Source organism: Chrysemys picta, chromosome 3 (genome assembly GCF_011386835.1).
Source record: "Chrysemys picta bellii isolate R12L10 chromosome 3, ASM1138683v2, whole genome shotgun sequence".
NCBI lineage: Eukaryota > Metazoa > Chordata > Testudines > Emydidae > Chrysemys > Chrysemys picta.
Window position 1 is genome coordinate 133,177,420 of NC_088793.1, and position 26,409 is coordinate 133,203,828.

At 42.7% G+C, this 26,409-nt stretch overlaps 1 protein-coding gene across 10 annotated transcripts in view; it reads right to left on the reverse strand.

Annotated features, from left to right (window-relative positions):
- The window catches only part of TARBP1 (TAR (HIV-1) RNA binding protein 1), a 110,575-nt gene that overhangs the window by 79,488 nt on the left and 4,678 nt on the right, over window positions 1-26,409 (reverse strand). For 8 of the 10 annotated variants that reach the window (XR_010599767.1, XR_010599766.1, XR_010599768.1 and 5 more), the window contains exons 4-7: window positions 16,888-17,054; window positions 14,795-14,847; window positions 11,798-11,895; window positions 5,047-5,182 (exon numbers count right to left, since the gene is read on the reverse strand). Coding sequence is in view for 7 of the 10 variants with exons in the window: in XM_065589039.1 (XP_065445111.1) it covers window positions 5,047-5,182; window positions 11,798-11,895; window positions 14,795-14,847; window positions 16,888-17,054 (454 nt within the window). In the remaining 3 variants the exon portion in view is untranslated. The remainder of the gene's footprint in view (window positions 1-5,046; window positions 5,183-11,797; window positions 11,896-14,794; window positions 14,848-16,887; window positions 17,055-26,409) is intronic. The other 2 variants (XM_065589041.1, XM_065589037.1) reach the window with 1 other exon arrangement.

A 26,409-nucleotide genomic window follows, 5' to 3' on the forward strand; every position in this document is an offset into this window, starting at 1 on the left:
TGACAACAACACTAATAGAAGAATCTCTTCTATTTCTTCAGATAAGTAGTGCAGGTTGATCTCTTTCTACTAACACTTGTACTTCCATAGAGCAAGAGGATTCTAACCACGTGAACTATCGGAGGTGGAGAACCACTGGTTGGGATGAAGCACAAAACCCGCATCCTGTGACAGGTAACGAGGAATGGTTGGGAGCCTGAACGAGAACTGACACATACATGTAGAAGGTAAGGGTGCCAACCGTCTCTTAGCCAGGTTGCACTGGAAGGATAATTCTGGTTGTGCCCTGTCTGATCTTGTTCATCACTCTTAGTATCAGCAGCATTGGAGAAACGCATAGAAGAGAACTTTCTTCCAAGATAGAAGAAGGGCATCTCCCAAGGACTGGTGGCCCAGACCCCCTCTTGAGCAGAAAAGAGGACAGATCCTGTTCCTGGAGGTGGTGAAGACATCCACTTCTGGCAGTCCCCATTTTTGGAATATGCTGTGAACTTGGGTTCTAGATCCCATTCGTAATCCTGTGAGAAGCGTATGCTGAGGAAATTGGCTATGATGGTCTGAATGCCTGAGAGGTAGACCACTGATATTTGGATTTAATGAACCATGCACCAATTCCATAATTTCATGGCTTCAGCACACAAGGAGGGGGATCTTGCTTGTTGATATGGAATGCATGACCTTGATTGATTTGCCCATGATGAAGGGTAGGAAATGAAAGCAAGAATTCCTGACAGTCCTATTCTCCAACAGATTGACGTGGAGACTGGTTTCTTGAGTTCTCCATTTGCCCTGAGTCGTGAGGGTATGGAGATGGGCTCCCCATCCCAATAGTGATAAAGTCACTGATGGGGCTGCACTACAGAAAGGAATGCCTGCACAGACATTGAGTTGATCCTCCCATAGTCTAAGGGGTTCCTCACTTCGTAAAGGAACTGTCACCTGTCTGCCCAAGGTGTGTCTGACTGGAGAACAGGTCATTCTGAGCCAACCCTGGAGGCGGTGGATACACAGCTTTGTGTGATCATTCACAAAGGTGCAAGCTGCCATGTGTCCCAGCTACTGAAGACAGTTCCTCATAGGTGATACGTAGGGGAGCATGCGGGGTTAAGTGCCCCACCTCCAGATTTCTGCTTGGCTTGCCGGGGTGCGAGGAGGGGACTCTGTCCTCCACTGCACCTGCCCCCTGTCCCTGACAACCGGGCCCGGGCAGGGAGCAGAAGGGGCAGGACCAGCAACTTCTCACGCCGGCTGCTCTAGGTCACTGCTCTGTGCAGAGCAGCAGCTGCCTGAGAGAGAGCCTGGCTGGGGAGGTGATGGTGGCAGCAGGCTGCCCCCCACCTTGGCCCAGTTGCCAGGGACAGGGGCCGAGTGAACTGGAAACCAGCAATCTGGAAAATTGTTGTTGATGGGCAACCCAGTATGGTCATTGGCAGGGCCTGTAGTACAGAAGTGGGAATGGCATGCAGGGTTGGTTCCACCACCCTCAATGAGTCCAATCTTCCCTATGACTTTCAAAGAACGTGTTTCTGAAGGAACATGTTAGAGAACCATGAACAGAAATAGAGGAGACTGACTGGAAGTCACTTTCATCCTCCTCCATCTCATCCAATGGAGGAGCACATGTAGAAAACGGTAGAGTCCTGTAGTCCAGCCAACAGTAGTCTAGAGATCGGGATCTTAGTACCGAGAGATTCTCAGTACCCACCAGGAGCAGGGACTCCGGTTCATCTGTTATTGAGAAGTCCTTAGTATATCTGAACTCCTGTGGTACTGACGCAGTATTCAAGGCCACAGTCACTGAAGCTGATGATTGATGTACTGAAGTAGATGCCAATGGTGTCTAGCTGAGGATGCCACATGCATGGGTTCTGACAGCTATGCTGAACTTGGTGGTGCCAGTCCCAAGTGTCTATGCTTCCCCTCCTTGCTGATAGAAGGTACCCAGACCCTACTGGAGCCATGTCTCTCCTTCATGCTCTGGGACTTTACGGTCCCACTAGTACTGGAGGAGGAGTCCTTCAACTCAATGGTACCAAGTCAAGAGGTTGAAGCTTCAGAGATTGTGGATCTCACCTGGACTTTTTGGAGCTGGCTCCTTAAGCCCACTCTTTTTGGATGCCTTCCCCATCTGGGGGGGAAGGGCACGGAGGAGTTGGGGGGTGGCTCCTGACCTAACTCAGAAGCTGGCCAAAGGAAGTGATCCTTCATTAGCAGTCTGCTTTTAATCTCCCTGTTTTTCCTTGCCCTGGACTTGAGGGTCAGGCAGAAGTTTAACTACCTGGAGACGTAGAACTCCCCCAAGCAATGGAAACACTTTAAGCCCATCACTCAAGTACAGGAGAGACATCATCTGAAACCTGGAGAGCCAGGCATTCCCTGCTACAAAAAACCCAAACAAACCAAAAAACCTCTCTCTGAGGGGAAAGAGGAGTTAGATCAAGGGTTTGTGTGGCACACGCACACCTGAAGTGGAGCACCCTTAGGGACACTATTTGAAGAATCCAGGGTTTTATTGCTGACTCTGGGTGAAGCATGAAGCTGAGCGGTTAGAGACTGAATGTGATTTGATTATCCTATCTGAAAGGCAATGCAGCCAAATAGCTAAAATCTGGGTCTACCACATTAGAATCCTATTCCTGCTATTAACTTGTTTGCCTAATGCAGTGGCAGCTCTTAATCGTCTACATTCTAGGATCCACATTCATGCCTTTGGTCAACAGTAAGAGTGGGGACCTGCATGAGGCCCATGGTTGTCTCTTGCCCAGCTCACAAAATTTCTCCTTGCTTAAAAGGTATTTGGTGGGTGGATAGGCTGATTGACCTTCCTCTGTCTCTCTCACCAACCCACAGATGATTTCATCAGAATAGAAGTATTACATCATTAGTGCTAAATATGGTGGGTTCATCCTGGTGCATTTCTTTTTCCATTTATGGAGGAAAAAGTGAAAGTCATGACAATCACAAGCACTATGTATTTGTAATTGATATTGTATTAATCAGCACATACGGAGCAGCACATGGAGCAAAGCAAAGAGCCCAATGTCTTAGATGTCCTGCAAAAGAGAATCCAAGAAAGATGAAACAATCCATTGAAAAACTTCAAAAGGGGGATTATTTTGGAATTATTATTCTCTCTGAATCAACCCAATTTTCAAACCAACATGAAAAATTCAAATTGTACTCAAAATTTACAATCTAGGTTTTGGCCATGTTAATAAAAGTTTAAAGTGCCTGTTGAAATGAAAACGGATTTCACCTTAACTATAAATTCATGACCAATGCCTCCGTAATTAATGATTATGTAATATTGCCATGAGTACTGCAAAAGAACCTTCTAATGTTAAACACATAGGTTATAGGCACTATCACCCACTGAAGAGCTCTCCAATTAAATCAAGTTTTCCCTAAAAACTGCAGTCTATGAGTTAATTCACCCCCACTGGATGGGTAAGAACTGGAGTGCAAACTGTATCGCCTCTAAGCAAGCGGACATAGCTTTACCCAAATTGGGGAATTCACCCTTAAAAGAGGGTAAGCACCATTTGAAATATTGCTTTCACTTGGAAGTTCACCAGAGGAGAGTAGCTTTACATTCCAGAGGGTTCGCCACAAGATCCTTAGTGGCAAAGGAAGCCAGGAAATACACTGAATTAGCACATCATTTTTGTGCCCTGACCATAACTCCTTCCCAGCCAGCGTCATGTGCTATGTGGGTTGTGGTAATTAGCTGCAAAAATGGTACTGTGTCAGGGCTTACAAGAGGGTTGTGCTTGCTGCCAATACCTCTCAAGGCAGACTTTCTGCCACTAGAGCTTGGCATATCCATTAGGGAACCAACCAAGACCAACATGGGAGAAAAATTTGCCACAAGGTTCACAATTTGTCCCTCACATTCACTTTAATTGTGTTCTTTAATCAGAATGCTATTGACTACACCTGTTTAATGCTGCTTAATTTACTACTGTACTTATATTCTTAGATACTAGGAATATGCAAAAGTGCTCGCTTAATGAAGATGTCTCTTTACTGAGTCAAAGCCTCTGAAGAACACGAAAATTTGTATTAGTAAGTGTGCCGTGTAGTCATACCCATGTTGCTCCCAGCATATTAGAGAGACCAGGTGGATGAGGTAATATCTTTTATTGGACCAACTTCTGTTGGTAAGAGAGAAGCTTTAGAGCTTTCACAGAGCTCTTCTTCAGGTCTGGGAAATTAAGGCATGACAACACTAGCACTGTCCGCAAAACTTTTGTTGCTCGGAGGTGTGGGGGGAAAAAAAAGACACCCATCTCAAGCAACATAGTTTTGCCAGCATAAACACCAGTCACCACACTCTCCCGTCAACATAGCTACCGCCATTGGTTGAGCTGGTTTTATTATGTCGACGGGAGAGCGCTCTCCCATCAGTGTAATGCAGCTACTTGAGCAACCTTATGTGTTGGTACAGCTGTGCCACTGTAAGCTTGTAAGTGTAGACATGGCCCAACTCAAAGTGTCACTGCTAAATACAAGATTTGAACTGATTGTGTGGTATAAGCAGTTAACACATATTTCAAGGGACCATTCAAGGTGAAGTGACCCATTAAACACCTCTCCAGACACAGGGAGGAAAGGAAGAGTGGAGGGAGCAGCAGCTAGGAGAGGTTGTCAGTGGGTTCAGACTGTTGTAATAAGGTATAAATCCAGTGTTTCTATTCAGTCCATGATTTTTAGTGTCTAGCACAGCTATGAATTTAAACTCCCAGGCTCATCTTTTGAAAGTGTTGTACAGGTTTCCTTTGCGGATAAGGACTGATAGGTCAGATATAGAGCGATCGCTTTGTGAAAAGTGAAAGCTTTTCTATTGGACCATAGTTGAAGAGAGTGGGGAAGGATAGAGGAAAAAAGTTTCTTTACAAGTTTAAGCTTTCAGTCTTTTTACTACATTTGATGATTTAAATTTTCCCAAAAAGAGTCAGACTCTGCTGTGCATTCCCCAGAATTGTTTTATTAGTCTCCCAGAACCTGTGCATAAGTAAGGGACATAAAACCGCTGAAGTGTGTTACCTTAGAGCATGAAGTCCTTCTGTACCCAATGCTTTACATGATGGGATGCAGGCCAGTGCCATAGACAGAAACAAAATGGGAACAGCACACCAGTGCCTACTTGTCATCTTCTGAATAAACTTTAACAGGAAACTACCTTTAAATAAGAGCAACCAGAAAAAAATATATATTTTGTAGGTCAGCTGAAATACAATATTGAAACTACTGTATTTTGAAAAAATATCTTAACTGATAAAGTAGCATTTTCAATGAAAATTTCCGTTCTGTATAGCCAGAATCCATTTCTTGTTCTTTTGAAACCATTTAAATGATGTAGGTGCAGAGAGAGGGAAAGAGTGGGTGCTTTCATGATGAAGATTCAGGGTCAGTTGCTTGAGCAAGAAAGCCAAAAATCAAGCTCTTAAATAGCAAGGATTGTCTACTACTATTTGGTTTCAATTTTAAATTATCTATTTTATAATGGTTTTCAGTTGTATATTTTAATTGATTATGCAGTGCTACAAGCACTTCCACAGAAAGGACAGTAGCTTTTCAGGAAAACTGAACTGCAGAAGCACAAGTGTAAGATACTTTGTTTAAAATAGATACTTTTCCATTTACAGTTACTGAAATACAACTTCCTAGAAAAGCTTATTGACTGTCCATTACTTCACTATGTTACTGTGCTACAGGAAATTCAATATTTAATTTTTTTTAAATGAAAGAATAAAAACTAGAGAAAACAAAATGGACCGCTTAACCGCTGAAAGATAAATTGCTTTCTAAAAATACTATATTTTGGCCCTTCCTCCTACCTCCCCCCCTTTTTCTTCCTCATTCCCCTTCTTTCCTCCCTCTTATCTCCTTTCCCTACCTCCTTTTTCCTCCCAACAGGTCAGCAAGGCTCCTCCTTCTCCTGAAAATATCTGCCATACATTTGTAACACTGTTTCAAAACTGAATTGGGAAAGAAGATTTACCATGTGCAAGCAAACAAGAGAAACTAAAAACTCTAATATACAACGCTTATTGTGGAGACGAGACCCAATGGACTGTAGGAAGGGACTTGGAGTAAGAGAAATGGCTCAATCCTAGGTTCTGATTTTGAAATGTGATCTGTGTGATCCAAGAGTGAGACTGGGGCCCATCCCACTGAAATCAGTGAAAATTTTCTTGAAGTCACTGAAAGTATTTTCCAATTACTTCAATAGAAAGACTGAGCATGAATCATAAAAGCATAAAAATGTAGGGCTGGAACAGAGCTCAAGAGGAGGAAAGTTAGTCAGTGGGTTCTTAAGCATTTTTAAAGTATATTTTCTTTTGTTTGCTTTTGATTTATTTCGCCCTTCTCTTTCTTGTAAACTTCTGACGTTTTTGGTTCCTGCTAAAGGAAGCAAGAGGCTGAAACGCTGTCTGCATTGCTGGAAAACAGCTTGAAAATTCTGAACCCAAAACCACACAGAGCAAAAGGATTATCACAGAGAGAATTGTATGTTTGAAGTACTGTCACTGAAAAATAACTCTACAGCAACTATACAAATCCCTGCATTATGATTGACCACTAAGACTGTAATCCAGAATCATATGCTGCATAGCTGAGAAATAACCATATGATGTGTACACAGATCAGACATTTAGAACCAAAATTCCATCACTGAGAGGGAGGGGAATGTTATTTCTCTATTGTTCTCAATGGGAATTGCTGGGTGCGGAATATTTTTATAAGTCACAGAACTGGAACGGACCTCAAGAGGTCATCTAATCCAGTTCCCTGCTTTCATGGCAGGACTAAGTATTATCTAGACCAGAGGTTCTCAAACTGTGGTCTGCAAGCTCCATTCAGGTGGTCTGCGGATAGTTCCCTCTAAGGTGCACAGTCAGACACAGGAGAATGAAGGGCCACCCACCTAATTAGGTGCCTGGACCCTGGAGAAAACGCACATGTAAGGTGAAGTGGTGGCCTTGGGGGGGGAATACTCAGTAGGTGGGAGGGGGCAGTGGGGTCAGAAGAGGGGGTGGGGGGAATTTGGGACATGCAGGGCTGTGGCGGCCAGAGAAAGAGGCGACTTTCCTCAGCTCCAGGGCTGCGGCTGCTGGGGAAAGAGGGCCCTCCTTCCCAGCCTCAGCTCTGTGGCTGCTTTGGCGGGGGAGAGACCCCCCACCCCCTCCTTCCCAGCCCCAGCTTGGGAGCTGCCGCGGCGGGGGGGAGAGGGCACATCCATCGCATTAGAAAGATAAGACTACTGATATTAAAATATGAGTTGTGTGCTTTTATTTGTAGAACAAAAAAAGGTTAATGATTAAGTTTAGAGAGAGCGAGAGCACGCTTTTATCCAAAGCGCTTTACAATAGCTAGCTAACGGTACAAACAACATTTGGAAAGATCATTAAGTGGTCTGCCAAGACTGTCAGCAATTTTCAAGTGATCCGCAAAAAGAAAAGTTTGAGAACCACTGATTTAGACAATCCCTGATAGATGTTTGTCTAACCTGATCTTAAAAATCTCCAATGATGGAGATTCCACAACCTCCCTAGGCAATTTATTCCACGGCTTAACCACCCTGACAGTTAGGGAGTTTTTCCTAATGCCCAACCTAAACCACCCTTGCTGCAATTTAAGCCCATTGCTTCTTGCCCTATCCTCAGAGGTTAAGGAGAACAATTTTTCACCCTCCTCCTTGTAACAACCTTTTATGTACTTGAAAACTATTATGTCCCCCCTCAGTCTTCTCTTCTCCAGTTTAAACAAACCCAGTTTTCTCAATCTTCCCTCATAGGTCATGTTTTCTAGACCTTTAATAATGTTTGTTGCTCTTCTCTGGACTTTCTCCAATTTGTCCACATCTTTCCTGAAATGTGGTGCCCAGAACTGCACACAATACTCCATTTGAGGCCTAATCAGCGTGGAGTAGAACCGAAGAATTACTTCTGGTGTCTTGCTTACAGAGGTACTGAATCTCTGGAGGTCTCATGCCTCTTCCATGGCACCAATGACAGTGATCAAGCTCTGGACTCAGACAATACAGGAGGAGCACTGTGGACCAATATTGACATGCCCAGTGCCCATTCCAAACTGACGGCTCCAAGAGAGGATGAGTGCCACCTCCACAAGAATACACTTAAGCTTGGCCGCTCTCTCCTTTTTTGAGCAAGGCTTATAACCTTTGCAAATGTGACATTTGTCACTAACATGGGACTCCCCCAAGTGATCAAGGCAGCTGGGGTGCAGGTCGCTCACCGGCATTGGTTTGCTGAATGAACAACATGATTTAATCCCGGAGATTGAGGTACAGTTCCAGTACTGCTCCCAGTACCTAAAGCTGAAACCAGCAGTCTAAGACCTAAATCTGAAACTTATAACTAGCTAATTATCTTAACTACAGATTCCCTAAACTCTATGAAACTATGCTAAGCAAAACTGGGTATATTTTACAAAGAGCAAGAGAAGAATTTGGAACGATTGCAGCCCTACTACTGCAACAACCATCATGGTTGGTAATAAGGAACTGAGAGGGGCCAAGGGCACCTCCACCCTTTATACCTGCACACAGCAGCACTGGATGCTCAAGCCACCCTAATAGGTACTGCTGAGGGGAAAAAAATCTCCAGCATGCACTCACCTACAGTGGAATGGACATGTGCAGTCACTCAAAGAAGTACTATTGCTCTTCCAAATTTGGTGTCTGCCCTGGTTGACAAGTCAAAGGCATAATATTTCATGGAAGTCAATGGGTTACTCCACATTACTGCCTTGCAGTTTTAAGGGATTGGAAGATTTCTGAGGCAGGCAATAGCTGCAGGCTATGCTCTGGTGGCATGTTCCTTGATATGCTGTAGTTGGTTCAGGTAGGCCCCACAACCTGTCCCTGAAGCATCTGTGATAACAGTGGTAGTTGGGAGGGGACAGGGAATGACCCCTTTTTTACATAGACACACTGGGTCCATTCCCCTCTATTCGGCATTGGTGAGGCCTCATCTGAGATACTGTGCCCAGTTTTGGGCCCCACGCTACAAGGAGGATGTGAAAAAATTGGAAAGTCCAGCAGAGGGCAACAAAAATGATTAGGGGGCTGGAGCACATGATTTATGAGGAGAGGCTGAGGGAACTGGGATTATTTAGTCTGCAGAAGAGAAGAATGAGGGGGGATTTGATAGCTGCTTTCAACTACCTAAAGAGGGTTCCAAAGAGGATGGATCTAGACTGTTCTTGGTGGTAGCAGATGACAGAATAAGGAGTAACGGTCTCAAGTTGCAGTGTGGGAGGTTTAGGTTGGATATTAGGAAAAAGTTTTTCACTAGGAGGGTGGTGAAGCACTGGAATGGGTTACCTAGGGAGGTGGTGGAATCTCCTTCCTTAGAGGTTTTTAAGGTCAGGCTTGACAAAGCCCTGGCTGGGATGATTTAGTTGGGGATTGGTCCTGCTTTGAGCAGGGGGTTGGGCTAGATGACCTCCTGAGGTCCCGTCCAACCCTGATATTCTATGATTCAGTCCTCAAATAGTATCTAGCAGGGCTGAGGGTGCTACTGTGACCCTTTGGTACCTGTGGTATCTGGACAGGGCATACATGGACCTTAACATAGCTGCATGGGCTGCAGGTGAAGTCTGGCAAGCAGCATACATACACACTAACATATGGCCTCAGAGCCCCAGACACACATGTATAATCATTGTTGGGTTTGACTTCACATTGTTTGCCATCGACTGGAAAGAGTGGAATCTCCCAGCAGGGGTAGCAGCCAGCCGGGAGCCCAGGAGGCAGCTGTGCTCCCAGCAGAGAACGGAGAGTCGGGGGGTGGAGGGAGCGGGAAGAGCTGGTGTGGAACAGGGAGCTGAGAGCCCATGAAGCAGCCAGGCTCCTGGCAGGGAGCTGCGAGCAGAGCTGATAGACTGGGCTCTCGGCTCCCTACACTGCCCCTCTTAGGTCAGTGGAAGCGCTCCTGGTGAAGACGCACACCACTGATCAAAGGAGGGTAGTGTGGACGTGAACCACCACAGTAATTACTTCAGTTGCTGTAAGTCTATCTAATATAGGTTGACTTAAGTTTTTAGTGTAGATGTACCCTAAGTATACCTAGATCATCCATGACAAATGTTTTTCTAACCAGTTCCTAAAAATTTCCAGTGATTAGGATTCCACAACTACCCTTATAGTTAAAAAAAAAATCCTATTATCTAACCTAAATCTCTCTTGCTGCAGACTAAGCCTATTACTTCTTGTCCTACCCTCAATGGACATGGAAAACTATTGATCACCATCCTCTTTATAACAAACTTTTATATATTTGAAGATCATTACATCCTCCCACAGACTTCTCTTCTAAAGAGTAAACATGCCCAATTCTTTCAACCTTTCCTCATAGGTCATGTTTTCTTATCCTCTTATTTTTGTTGCTCTTCTCTGGACTCTCTCCAATTTGTCCACATCTTTAATCTAGCTGAGTCCTCACCAGTGCCATTACAGCAGAACAATTACCTCCCATCTCTTACATATGACACTCCTTTTAATACATCAGAAAGTGACATTTGCCTTTTATGCAACAGCATAACATTGTAGATGAACATTCGATTTATGATCCACTATTACCCCCAGATCCTTTCGGTGCCCGACTTCAACATGGGAGTTGTTGGTGCCTGATTTGACATTCTTGTTGAGGTCGGCGTCTTTCCTTGGCACTGTCTTTTTTGCCCCAGTCTTAAGCGATGCTTTCTGCTCAATGGGTCACTTGATAACACTGGTTTGTTCATTAGTAGGATTTTGGAACTTGTTTCATTTATGAACTGTTCCAAAAGGTGGAATTTCAGCCTTGTCTTGTGCGACTTGCACACCCATATTGATCATCTGTTTAGAATGTGCAATTCGCCCAGAGAACAGAGATACCTACTGTATCCATCCTTCAGAGGGAATAGTCCATTGCAGGATGGACAGGGCTTGAAGCCTGCAGGTTTCAAGTGCAACAACATGCTGATCAGAGCCGGCTCCAGAGTTTTTGCAGCTCCAAGCAGCGGGGGGGGGGGGGGGGGGGGGAAAAAAAGGCGATCGTGATCAGCTCTACCCGCCGCTTCAGTCTTCGGCGGCAGGCCCTTTGCTCTGAGAGGGACCGAGGGACCCGCCGCCGAAGAGCCAGACGTGCCGCCCCTCTCCGTTGGCCGCCCCAAGCACCTGCTTGCTGGGCTGGTGCCTGGAGCCGGCCCTGATGTTGATGAACCCTGTTGGGGGGGGGGGGGGGAAATGTACAGAGAAGGGGCATATAGGGTCTGACCAGCAAAATTTGGTCCAGGCGGGTCAGCTCAGATCATGGCAGTTGAAAACAGGAGATAAGAAATGGTTCTGAAGAAGTTAGTCTGAGCTACAAACTAGCAAGTTAGACACTCTTCCGGCTCTGTCTTGCTGGCACAGATAATAAAAGAGAACTGAAGAGACATTGCAACTGTTCTTCCTTTGATGCCCTCACATGGGAGTACAAGGAAGCACAGGGCACATGCACAGTTCCAACAGATACACCTGCTCAAAAATTTGAGGTCTCATGTGCACTGGGCACACGGGTACCTACAGTGGGATCCACACTGACACATACTCAAAGAAGAAGAAATTTTTGTATGAAAACATTTTAAAAACCATAGACAGACAGACTAAGGAGATTCAGTCTATGACTCGTGCAGTACACTAGCAGGGAGAGAACACACTGGTAAACATGTACATTAGATACTGGAAATGGATCCATGACCCTTACTTCCCTTATCTTTCGAAAGAAAAAAATTAATTAAAACGTACTTCTTTCTTCTTCTGGAAGAAGTGTGAGGTAAATAGACAAAAACTTCTGTAACTTCACCCCTAAAGGAGGACAAGCTCCTATCAACTGGCCTGGTGACCTGTTTGGTTAAAAACATAAAATTAACAATATGCACTTTATAAGGAGGGACGTCAAAGCCTCTTATAAAACAAATTAATCAAAAACATTACCTAATTGTCTAACTCATTAGAATGCAAACAGCCAAAGTAAAGTGTTTCAATATGAAGAATTGTTTGGGTTTTTTTAAGTGCTTTTGATACTTTAAGGGTATTGAAAATGTAAATATTGAAACCGAAATACAGCAATTGCCATGCTGAATCATAACTGTGGTCCATCTAGTCCAGTCTCCTCTCTCTGACAGCATCAGATGATTCCCAGAAAGATGCAAGAAACCCTGCAGTACCAGATGTGGGACAATGTAATCGCAATGAAGGTTTCATCTTAATCATCTTAAGACCTGAAACATGAAGTTTTATATCCTTTTCAAAAGGTATCAGCATTAGCTATTTATAATTCTGGATATTCTTGGTATCCATATAAATGTCCAATCTCTGTCTATTTCTCTACCTTTTTAAAATATGCCTATATCCACTCATCCAGTGCTCCGAGTGCCTATCCCACATGTTAAAAATTACAAGAAAAATATACACTGTTGTTGTAGCCATGTTGATCCCAGGATATTAGAGAGACAAGGTGGGTGAAGTAATATCTTTTATTGGACCAACTTCTGTTGGTGAGAGAGACCATAAAAGATATTACCTCATCCATCTCATCTCGCTAAGAAAAATACAGACAAAGGACTGTCCATAAATATTTTCAGCTCAACCCTCACCCTGAACAGCCTTGACAAAGAGGGGAACAAGATGGGTTTTGCAGAGTGCTCAGAAGGCAAACAAATCTTACCTCTGGCAGACCAAGGGGGGAGGGGGAAGCAAGTTCCAAAACTGAGGATCTTTCACATAGAAAGCACTGCCAGCAGTTCCCTCTTATTTATATTGAGGGAGATCCAGATAGAATGCCTCTGTCGAGCTCAGCTGTGGCAGAATATCGTAAGAAGAGGCAAGCTCTCGGGTAATCAGGTTCCAAACCATTTAGACTTTATGGGTTAAAAACAACACTTTGAATTCTACCCAGAAACATACTGAAAGTCAGTGGAGATTATGGAGATAACGTGCTCCCAACATGCAACTCCACTTAATAAGCAGGCTACACCATTTTGCACTACCTTCATCTTCTGAATATTCCCAATACAGCCCCATGTATGACACATTACAGCAATCTAATCTTGAAGTGACAGAGGCATAGATTTTAGTGGCAAGGGCCACAGAAGAGAGAAACGGTCACACTCTTCTTGCCAGGTGCAGAAAAATACTCTTGGCCTCAGCCTGGGCATCCAGGAGCAGCCCAGGATCCAATGCTACCCCCAAACTAAATTTTTTTTTTTTTTTTTTATATACACACACAAATGGTGGCTGCATGCTCTTTATGAGGGGCACAGATGTAAGTTCTACCAACTCTTCCAGCTGCTCTCCCCAACCCACAAACGCTATCTCAGAGCTAGTCTGCACTATGGAGTTAGGGTGGCTTAACTACATTGCTTAGGGCTGTGAAAAATTTCATACCCTGTACTATGTAATTAAGCTGTAATTAAGTCCCAGCGTAGACACAGGTAGGCCAACGGAAGCTGTGCCACTGTAACGTTTCTAGTGTAGACATCCTATGTCTATTCTGGTTTGAGTCAACTAATACTTATCCAAACTCCAGGTTCATCTAGGGCATTGGATAATTAATTCCGCTGTTCTGGCTGGGTAGGATGTGATTGAAACCTAGAGCTGGATATCATCTGCATACCGAGTGCACTACCCATTTCTCCTCACCATCCATTCTAGCAGCCTCATACACACATTGAACAAAAGAGGTCACAATAGATTCTTACCCTCCAAGATATCCTGTAACAAAACATTCCAAAATCTAGTTACATAGAAATTTTATCAGTTTTGAATTTGCCACCTTTTGACTTCATTGTGCTATGAGACACAGAGAACAGAAGCTCCCTATCTTCACTACTTTTATCATGTCCATGCTTATATTTCTCCTTTCTAAAATAAACAACCCCAATCTTTTCAATCTCTCTTCACATTAGAATTTTTCAATGCCCTTTTTATCGCCCTCTCTGAAACCTAGACTTCTGCTGTATCCTTTCTGAGATAGTGTGTAGTTCTGACCACCCTTATTCCCAATGAGGATGTACCAGTTATTTATATAACGGTATTATGGTTTTTCATATTATTCCCCATTTGTTCCTTATGCATTCCAACACTGTTTACTTTTTAGACCACAGCTATACACCAAGCCAAAGTCTTCACTGAGCTGTCCACAGTCATGCCAACTTTTTTTCCCTGAGTTAATACAGTTCGTTTAGAACCCTATGAGATGTATCGTTAATTATTTTTTTCCCCTTGAGTGTGTATCACTTCGCATTTATGAACACTGAATTTCACTTGACATGTTGCCCATTCATCTAGATGGGTCCATTCCGTCTGCATTTCCTCCAGGCCTTCTCTAGATTTGATTAAGCTAAATAACTTTCTGTCTTCTGTAAATTTTGCTACCTGACTGCTTGCTCATCCCCCTTTCCAGACCATTAATAAATACAGTAAACAATATCAGACTTAATAAAGAACCTTGAGGCATCCCACTATTAAACTTCTGCATAGGATGAAAACTGACTATTTATTCATACGCTTTGTTCCTGTCTTAGCCAGTTTTTGATCCATGACAATTTTTTGCCTCTCACCCATGACAAAGTAAGTTTCTTTAGCATCTTTTTGTCAAAGGCCCTTTGAAAGTTTACAAAAGTCTACAAAATTATGTCAAATGCTTGACTGACATGTTTAAAGTGATATCAACTGATATCGCCCATCAAATGTAACCGTCCATTGCTCAATAATTACTAAGCTAAATAATCAATGGTTTACCTGCCATAGAGAGAACTTTCTGAAAGTGCATCCATTAATGGTCCAATAATAAACTGGAGAGAGAAAAATTAAATTTACATTAAAACCAATCATTAAATTTCATACACGCACTAACTAGATTTATTTTACTTGTGATAAACAAGATAGAGGAAGGGTTCCTACTAATGAGAGAGTCTTATTACTAACCTACAGCAGCAGGGGATTAAGCAATGAGCTTTGTACTGTCAGTCATTTTTGCTAGAACAACAACACTAAAAGAGCGGTGGTTTGCCTATTTGGTATAGAAGTTGGGCTACTGAGGAGAGGATATAACCTGATTCGAGGAACAAGAAAGGCATGAATATTAGTTGCACATGGAAGTTGAAAGGAGGAAGAGAATGTGTCTTCACTGATCACTAGTAAAAATGTTAAGTAGAAACAGTCAACTTCAATAAAAAAAAAAAACCACCTGTTCCCCACTACTGTTCATAAGTAGGGCCCTACCAAATTCACGGCCATGAAAAATGCATCACGGGCTGTGAAATCTGATCTCCCCCGTGAAATCTGGCTATTGTAGGGGAGACCAGATTTCACAGAGTTGGGAGGCTGGAGAGCAGCGGTTGCTGGCTGAGAGCCCAGCTCTGCAGGCAGCACTGCCACCAGCAGCAGTCCTTTACTTCTGCGCTGCTGCTGGCGGTGACGCTGCCTTTACAGCGGGACGCCTGGCCAGCAGCTGCCCTCTGTCTGCCCAGCTCTTAAGGCAGCAGCACAGAAGTAAGGGTGGCAATACCACGAGACCCCTACCATAGCCTTGCGACCGACACACACACAACCCCCTTTTGGGTTGGGACCCCCATGGTTACAATACCGTGACATTTCAGATTTAAATATCTGAAACCATGACGTTTATTATTTTTAAAATCCTATGACAGTGAAATTGGCCAAAATGGACCATGAATTTGGGAGGACACTATTCATAAGTAACCTTTAAGAGTACTATAACTGAAAAAGAAAAAAAACATTTTTCGCTTTGTACATTTGACAGCACTTGGTGTATAGTCAGTTCCTCTACTACAATCTATTTTCCATTTGGGTCTGTTTTTCATAAAACAAAAAGGAAGAAAATTATTTTTTACAAAAGAAGAAAAAAAATTAGAACCATAACACTGACAGGAGTCCTCAGGGATATATTGTAATTGTAGCTATTTTTAACCTTTTTTTTAAGCTGTCTATAAATCAAGTTGGTGTCACTTTAATGAGAGATTGACCATAATTGTATAAAACAGAAATTTTGGCTTTTGAGCTACCTGCAAGCTATTTCTTGGAAGTGGGGCTGGACAGAGTACAGAATAGATCATTTATACCCTGTGAGATGTAAGCTAACTACTAAATCTATGCAAATGCAATATGTTATTACAACAGTAAAACAGAGTGTAGTTTTAACACCTATAATATTTCTTTATTATATAGTAAGACAGACTTTTTAAATAATTTATTATAAGAGATACAGTAAAAAAAAAAAAAGAAGAAGAAGAAGATTATTCAACAGTCTCTAGGGATATCGGAACCTTCCCACAATAAGGGGGGATAACCATCAGGCTTCAAAGTCTGTCCTTAGAGTAGTGAAACGCTGAGCGTGGACTTCAAAACTTCCTCAGTAATCTCCTTTGTGGCCGGATGGTTCTGCTGAACTGAGGTGCTCAACAGCTCCAGTTCTGAAAAAGCTGAGGAACTCTACAGAACTGGAACATCAGCAACCCTCAGGGAGAAAGAGATCATATCCAACCTTCATATAAAAAAAAAAAAAGTCCCAGTTAACTGGGATTCAACTAATTGAGGTTAGACTGCACTGGTCCCTGAAATAAGGATTTGTGGCTAAATGACAAGGAACACTGCAATAGGCACTCTTTCTTTGACCAACATAATCTTAACCCTGAGATCACTTCTAAATAATGTCATTACTATTGACATAGCTAAATTTGATATGGTTTTATAGAATTTGTCTACCAACAACTCATGATTTAAGTAATCAATTTAGGAAATGTTTCAGATTAAAATATCTATTTATCCTGGAAAATAGTTGGGAGGGAGGTTGGTTAGGGGAATGCTCTTACCTCTGAAAATCCTGGTGAATTTGGAAGACGTTTTGTTTCATAAATCTCCAGAAATTGAGCAACACCTTCCCTTGTCAAAGTTTTGTTTTCACTCTCAAACATCCTTTTGTAAATGCACATATGCCATGATGGGTGAAACAACCAACAACCTGGTACAAAGATGACAACTTTAACTGGTGTCAAATGATAGTGACATCAGCATGTAATCTGTCTAGTAGTAAATTTTAAAGAAGTGTATCAAATTAAAGCGTAAAATATTGAAGGTATCATGACATGATGTTTAGCCATTACAAAACACTATTTTAGAAAGATGTTATACAGGTAACTATTTATCTGGTGTCTAAAATGTGCTTTTCTCTAAAAAACACAATATAAGCATTTATTAACATAGCTGGAAAAACTTACCCAATGCTTTCTAGCCTAAAGACTAAAACTAATAGCAAGAGTGAAAAATACTTGTTTCTTTTTCCCCTCCAAGCCACTCCCTCTGTAATTCAAAGCAATAAATAGCCATCTACTGTATTTACCTGTGACAAACTGTCAATCAACTATCTATTTAACAGATTACAATTTAACTTACTACTCATATTTTATTTTGGTTAGATCTTTTTTCCCTTCTCAGATTCACTCCATCATGGTGTATCTTTCCCAATATTGTCTCTGATATCCAGTTCCTTCCTCTCCTTTGTCTACTGCAATGTTGCCCAGGCAGTCTGGCTCAGAACCTCCCTCCCCAGCATGTAAGCCAGGGAAAAAGGAACTTAAAACTGGCTTCACTGGTTCATATTCCTGGCTCCCTGGGCCATGGCTGCTGCATTGTTCTTCTGGCATTCTAGATGGCCATCTTATTCTCTAGCTCCCGCTGCTATCTGTCTATCTTAAGCAAAAGCAAACTCAGTGGAAATGGGCCTATTTGTGAGGCGGGAGGGATGAGAATTAAAGGAATTTCACGGTGATAGAATAAGTAACTTTGCTGCAGGTATTGGTCTAAACAGCACTGACTGTCAGCACTGAGATCAACGGCACCGGTAGGTCATGTCTCACTTCAGACAGTAGCAGGGGGAGTTGAGCCATAGTTCTCACTCTGACCTTGGTACCGTAGGACTCAGGAGATGATGTGTGCGAGGAATGACGATGACCCGAGTCTCAAGTGCTTGAGTTGCCCTTCTTGGGTCTTGATTCAAGTTTTTGTTCCAAAGAACAAACAGTCTTTGGAACCTTGTGAGAAGATCCTAGCGAAGGTGACATCTCTTCTCCTCATGCAATCTAGGAGTCTTTGAATCCTTATCAGGGGAAGCAGATGCAGAGCTTCAGGGGCACTTCTAGTCAGTATATACTCAGCTCTGCCAACTTCTGTATGGACTAGATCAGGGGCTGGATGCATTGATTGTTCAATAAAGTAGTCCCTCAAACACACCTCCTGTTATTTCTGTATCCTCTTCTTGAATGACTTGCAGTTGCTACATTTCTCTCTCACATGCCCCTCTCCCAAGAATATGAGGCATCTGATGTAAGCATCGCTCACTTGTGGCATAACAGCCCTGAAGGAAGGACAATGCTTGAAGGCCAAGGACTTCTGCATTTCAAAGCTAATGCTGGAGGCTTTGATAAAAATATCAAAGGAAAGTCCCATCCCAAGAATAATTAAAACTAGTAAGCGATCTACTAACACTACTTTATTTACACTAACATTTACAAGATCGTAAGTGATAAACATGTGAGAGAGAGAGGGCCATTGGCACCAGACGCACAGGAAGCTCCAACTCCTAGGCACAGGCAATTCAGTCTGAGATCATGAATAATTCTATGGGCAAGTTAATGACAGAAAGATAAAGGTGGTGTCATTTGATTCATAAAAATCTACAGAATCATCATTTCAGTGGTGTCACCCTGTGTATCATGACAGGGAAGATTTGCTACTCTCCAGCTCCAAGTCCTCCGACTGGTGGAAATTTTGCTAGTACAATGTCATCAGAAACGGGTAGAATTGGGTATCCTTTGAAAGCCCTTTTTTTCCCACAAATACAATGGTACCAAACACGACAAACTTAGAACAATTATGTAGATATATAGTCAAGAAAATGTTTAAAACAATCAACTTTTTTTTAAATTATACTTTAGCACAAGCATGTCAAAAATGCAGCCATCACAAAATTAAATTGTGGCTCTCAACTGACAGTACTGAGTTATCAGTTAATGCTCACAAAATGATAGCTAATTCCAACATGATCAGCCTTTAACTTGGCACTACACGAGGTGCCAGAATGAATGACCTGTGTATGAATCCTGCCAATCATAGCAGCTAGCCCCACTGATTGCTCAGTTCATTTAACATTCCTTATGCAGCTGGAACACATGAACAAATATATCTGCAGAATTGAATCAAAATGTGTCACAGGCCTGTTCAACAGGAGAAGGCTAAACGAGAGAAGATATGAGCAATCAGCAGGCACAAAATCAAGATGTTGGGAACAAAATTAATCAAGAAACCCACGGCATGCAGAGAAAAAATGCTTGAATTGCCTATGCATTAATAGTAGGAGTTCAAGTAACTAAAACTTGGAATTGCTCATTTCTGAACATAAATTTGATCCAACTGGTATTGCTGAAACCTGGTGGGATGATTCAAATAACTGGAATGTTAACTTCAATAGTTATAACCGATTTAGGAAGGACTGAGTGGGCAAAATAGGAGAGGGAATGGAACTCTACATCAAATATGGCTTTACCTGTCTCAGAGTCACTGATAACTCAGAAGAAAATGATCTTGAATGCTTATGGATCAATAACCTCACAGATAAAGCACAAGATGAATTATCAGACACATAGATCAACACAATTTGTTGGAGAAGAGCCAATACGGCTTTTGTAAAGAGAAATCCTGCCTCACCAATCCATAAGAATTCTTTGAGGACATGTCAACAAACATGTGGACAAAGGTGATCCAATGGATATATCAGAGGGGTAGCCGTGTTAGTCTGAATCTGTAAAAATCTGACTTGCATCTGAAGAAGTGAGGTTCTTACCCACGAAAGCTTATGCTCCCAGTACTTCTGTTAGTCTCAAAGGTGCCACAGGACCCAATGGATATAATGTACTTAGACTTTCAGAAAGCTTTTGACAAGATCCCTCACCAAAGGCTCTTAAGCAAACAAAGCAGTCATTGGATAAGAGGGAAGATCCTCTCATGGATCAGTAACTGGTTAAAAGATTAAAAACAAAGGGTAGGTATAAATGGTCAGTTTTCAGAATGGAGAGAGGTAAAATAGTGGTGTCCCCCAGGGAACTGTACTGGGGCCAGTGCTGTTCAACATATTCATAAATGATCTGGAAAAAGGGGTAAACAGTGAGGTAGCAAAATTTGCAGACAATTCAAAATTACTCAAAATAATTACCGTACCTACTCGTTCATTAGCCCATTCGTTTATAAGCCAACCCCCCAAAATGGATAGGTAAAAATAGCAAAAACTGTATGACCTTTTCATAAGCCGACCCTATATCTCAGGGGTTGGAAAACTCCCTCCCGGCCCATCAGGGTAAGCCTCTGGCAGGTTGGGATGTTTTGTTTACCTGGAGCATTCACAGGCATGGAGTCCCTCAGCTCCCAGTGGCTGGAGTTCGCTGTTCCCAGCAAATGGGAGCTGCGGGAAGTGGCACCCCACTTCCCGCAGCTCCCATTGGCTGGGAACGGCGAACCGCAGCCACTGGGAGCTGAGGGGCTCCATGCCTGCAGACGCTCCAGGTAAACAAAACAACAATGTATTAGATATTCAATTAAATGATTCCATAGAGTTTAAAATCATCAAATTTTGGTATAGACCCGTTTATAAGCCGACACCTGCTCTTTGATGAGTCACTCTTTTACCAAAAATATTCGGTTTATGAATGAGTATATACGGTAAGTCCAAAGCAGACTGCAAAAAGTTACCAAGGGACCTCACAAAGCTGGGTGACTGGGCAACAAAATGGCAGATGAAATTCAGTGTTGATATTTGCAGAGTAATGCACATTGGAAAACATAATCCCATCTATACATAAAAATGATGGGGTTAAATTACTGTTACCACTAAAGAAAGATCTTGGAGATACTGTGGATAGTTCTCTGAAAACATCCACCGAATGTGCAGTGGCAGTCAAAAAAACCTAACAGAATGTTAGGAACCATTAGGAACGGGATAAATAAAAAGACATAAAATATCAATGCTATTACATAAATCCATGGTATGCCCACACTTTGAATACAGCACACAGTTCTGGTTGACCCATCTCAAAAATATATATTAGAATTGGAAAAGGTACAAAGAAGGGCAACAAAAATTATTAAGGATATGAAACAGCTTCCATACGAGGAAAGATTAAAAAGACTGGGACTTTTCAGCTTGGAAAAAGAGACTAGTAAAGGGGATATGATAGAGATCTATCAAAACATGAATGGTGTGAAAAAAAAATGAATAAGGAAGTGTTATTTACTCCTTCACATAACACAAAGACCAGGCATCACCCAATGAAATTAAAAGGCAGCAGGTTTAAAATTAACAAAATAAAGTACTTATTCACACAACACAGTCAATCTGTAGAACTCGTTGCCAGGGGATGTTGTGAAGGCCATGTCACAATCAATAAGCTACTGTCTCACACTCGCATGAAGGGCAAGTTAACTGCATACTTTGCAGGGGAAATGCTACAGCAGGCAAAAAACTGCTCGAAGAATTTTGTCATCACATGAAATAACAAAGCTGTTGAAACGTCACTGAACAGTGTGGAGTTTCTTCATTAAAAGACACTAACATCATCTTGCATCAATGCCCTAGAGAGAGTTGCAATTAAACTCCAGATTTTTGCACAAGACTCTACCCAAGACTTCCACAAGATTCTGTTTTTGTGCCTTCTGCTAGGGATCAGAATTGCTGTATAATCCTCAGAAATGTGTCCCTATCATTCAAAGCATTAAAAGCCGCTGCACTGCCAGGTGTCCATGCCCTTTTAGGATGTGACACTACTGGAAGGCTGGCATGAAAAACCAACTTATCTTACTGAAAAGCATCTGATTCAGCCTCCGAAAATTCTCTCCTCACTCTGAAGGAGCTCGGAATGGCTAAGACAGTCATAAATGCACTGAAGGTGTTCATAACATGCGTTTACCATTTGAAAACCAACATTACAACACTTGCAGAGATAAAATGGTGGATGTTTTCCATGAAACTGACAAACAAAGAAAAACTGCCAGGGATAAGGGATGCATTTATACTTGCTATCAAGAAGGCAAGAAATGAAACGGTTCTGGGATGGTCAAGCACATCCAAAGCAAGCCTCCCCTATCAGGCACTGATAGGTCTTGGAGAACAGACTGATCACACCAGTTATGTGTGAAATATCATGCGCTCCCAAATCAATCCTTCAGCTAATCAAATGCTTGTCTGCAAAGACCAGATGTTTGCCACCTTACAAGTTTATGGCCAGCAGCCTGCCCTGAACGAAGTTGTTTGTGCTACGCTCATACATCAACAGTGTTACAACACAGATTCATAGATTCTAGGACTGGAAGGGACCTCCAGTCCCCTGCCCTCATGGCAGGATCAAATACCATCTAGAAAGACCATCCCTGATAGACATTTATCTAACCTATTCTTAAATATTTCCAGAGATGGAGATTCCACAACCTCCCTAGGCAATTTATTCCAGTGTTTAACCACCCTGACAGTTAGGAACTTTTTCCTAATGTCCAACCTAAACCTCCCTTGCTGCAGGTTAAGCCCACTGCTTCTTGTTCTATCCTTAGAGGCTAAGATGAACAAGTTTTCTTCCTCCTCCTTATGACCACCCTTTCAGATACCTGAAAACTGCTATCATGTCCCCTCTCAGTCTTCTCTTTTCCAAACTAAACAAACCCAATTCTTTCAGCCTTCCTTCATAGGTCATCTAGACCTTTAATCATTCTTGTTGCTCTTCTCTGGACCCTCTCCAATTTCTCCACATCTTTCTTGAAATGCGGTGCTCAGAACTGGACACAATACTCCAGTTGAGGCCTAACCAGCACAGAGTAGAGCGGAAGAATGACTTCTTGTGTCTTGCTCACAACACACCTGTTAATGCATCCCAGAATCATGTTTGCTTTTTTTGCAACAGCATCACACTGTTGACTCATATTTAGCTTGCGGTCCACTATAATCCCTAGATCCTTTCTGCCGTACTCCTTCCTAGACAGTCTCTTCCCACTCTAATCAAAGAGGCTGATAAAGGAGGTGCTGTTGTCATCACTAACAGGTCTGACTACCAGACGGAGGCTGCCAGACAACTCTCCAATACCAAATTCTACAGGCCACTTTCCTCAGATCCCACTGAGGAATATCCTAGAAACTGCACCATCTACTCAGGACACTCCCTACACTAACACAGGAACAATTCCACATACCCTTGGAGCCCCGACCGGGGTTATTCTATCTACTACCCAAGATCCACAAACCTGGAAATCCTGGACGCCCCATCATCTCTAGAATTGGCACTCTCACTGAAGGACTATCCGGATATGTAGACTCTCTGCTCAGACCCTATGCCACCAGCACTCCCAGCTATCTCCGTGACACCACTGATTTCCTGAGAAAACTACAATGCATTGGTGATTTCCAACACCATCCTAGCCACCATGGATGTGGAGGCTCTCTACACAAACATCCCACACACAGATGGAATACAAGTTGTAAGGAACGGTATCCCTGATGATGACACAACACAACTGGTTGCTGAGCTCTGTGACTTTATCCTCACGCACAACTATTTCAAATTTGGTGACAATATATACCTCCACACCAGTGGCACCGCCATGGGCACCCGCATGGCCCCACAATATGCCAACAATTTTATGGCTGACATGGAACAACGCTTCCTCAGCTCTCGTCCATTCATGCCCCTCCTCTACCTACGCTACATCAACGACATCTTCATCATCTGGACCCACGGGAAGGAGACTCTGAAAGAATTCCACCATGATTTCAACAGCTTCCACCCCACCATCAACCTCAGCCTGGACCAATCTACACGGGAGATCCACTTCCTAGCCACCACAGTACAAATAAGCGATGGCCACGTTACCACCACCCTATACCGAAAACCCACCAACCGCTATGCCTACCTTCATGCCTCCAGCTTCCACCCCGGACACACCACACGATCCATCGTCTACAGCCAAGCACTGAGGTACAACCACATCTGCTCCAACCCATCAGACAGAGACCAACACCTACAAATCTTCACCAAGCAGTCTCAAAACTACGATACCCGCACAAGGAAATAAGGAAACAAATCAACAGAGCCAGACATGTACCCAGAAGACCTCCTGCTACAAGACAAGCCCAAGAAAGAAACCAACAGAACTCCACTGGCCATCACCTACAGTCCTCAGCTTAAACCTCTCCAACGCATCATCAGTGATCTACAACCCATCCTGGACAATGATCCCTCTCTTTCACAGACCTTGGGAGGCAGGCCGGTCCTCGCCCACAGACAACCTGCCAACCTTAAGCATATTCTCACCAGCAACCACACACCGCACCATAACAACTCTAACTCAGGAACCAATCCATGCAACAAACCTCGATGCCAACTCTGCCCACATATCTACACCAACACCACCATCACAGGACCTAACCAGATCAGCTACAACATCACCGGTTCAGTCACCTGCATGTCCACCAATGTTATATATGCCATCATGTGCCAGCAATGCCCCTCTGCTATGTACATTGGCCAAACTGGACAGTCACTACGTAAAAGGATAAATGGACACAAGTCAGATATCAGGAATGGCAACATACAAAAACCTGCAGAAGAACACTTCAACCTCCCTGGCCACACAATAGCAGATGTAAAGGTAGCCATCTTACAGCAAGAAAACTTCAGGACTAGACTCCAAAGAGAAATTGCTGAGCTTCAGTTCATTTGCAAATTTGACACCATCAGATCAGGATTAAACAAAGACTGTGAATGGCTAGCCAACTACAGAAGCAGTTTCTCCTCCCTTGGAGTTCACACTTCAACTGCTAGCAGAGGACCTCACCCTCCCTGATTGAACTAACCTCGTTATCTCCAGACTGATTCTTGCCAGCATATTTATGCCCCTGGAAATTTCCATTACATGCATCCGATGAAGTGGGCATTCACCCACGAAAGCTTATGCTCCAATACATCTGTTAGTCTTAAAGGTGCCACAGGACTCTGTTGCTTTTTACAGATCCAGACTAACATTGCTACCCCTCTGATACTTCCCATTCTGTATGTGTGAAACTGATTATTCCTTCCTAAGTGGAGCACTTTGCATTTGTCTTTATTAAATTTCATCCTGTTTACCTCAGACCATTTCTCCAATTTGTCCAGATCATTTTGAATAATGACCCTATCTTCCAAAGCAGTTGCAATCCCTCCCAGTTTGGTATCATCTGCAAACTCAATAAGCGTACTTTCTATGCCAATATCTAAGTTGTTGATGAAAATATTGAACAGAGCCGGTCCCAAAACCTACCCCTGCGGAACCCCACTTGTTATACCTTTCCAGCAGGATTGGGAACCATTAATAACTACTCTGAGTATGGTTATCCAGCCAGTTATGCACCCACCTTATAGTAGCTCCATCTAAGTTGAATTTGCCTAGTTTATTGTTAAGAATATCACGTGAGACCGTATCAAATGCCTTACTAAAGTCTAGGTATATCACATCCACCGCTTCTCCCTTAGCCACAAGACTCGTTATCCTATCAAAGAAGGCTATCAGTCTACATGATGTCTAGCAGTGATAGCTGGAGACAACACTGATGACGACTTTGATGAATAAATGTTTCCAGTCCTACATGTCAAGGTTAACTTCCCTAGGATTACCAAAGATCAAAGTATTTTTCATGTATACAATGCACACCTGTGTTGAAGTATAATTTTAAAAGTTGCTTTTTAAACATTTTCATGAATATATATCTGCATAATTGTTCTAGTTTTGTCATATTTGGTGCTTTGTATTCGTGGAAGAAAGGGCTTTTAAATGACACTCAACTCAGTCATTTCCGACAACATTGTATTAGCAAAATTTCCAACAACCAGAGGACCTGAAGCTGGCAGCAAGTCCACCCACCGCAATGCAGAGGGTGACACCACTGAAATGATGATTCTATAGATTTTTATTAATCAAATGACACCTCCTCCCTTGCCTTTCTATAATAACTTGCCCATGGAATGAGATTTTACTACATTATGCTCCCAGATACCGTAATAAGAAGGAACTGAAGTGGGGTGATTTCACCCTTTATACCCTCAACTGGAGGCACCAGGAAGCTCATGAAAACTCTCTGACTCAAGTGCACTCAACACACACACACACACACACACACACACAGCTAAGTGAAACAGACACGAGTACTCAAAGAAGAATTAGGGGTTCTTGCCACAAAATTAGATTCCATCTTACTTCGGAGTACAGCGGGCCCTGACAAAGTATGTTTGGTGGATAGTCTATAAATCAATATGAAAAGCAACTCTGGA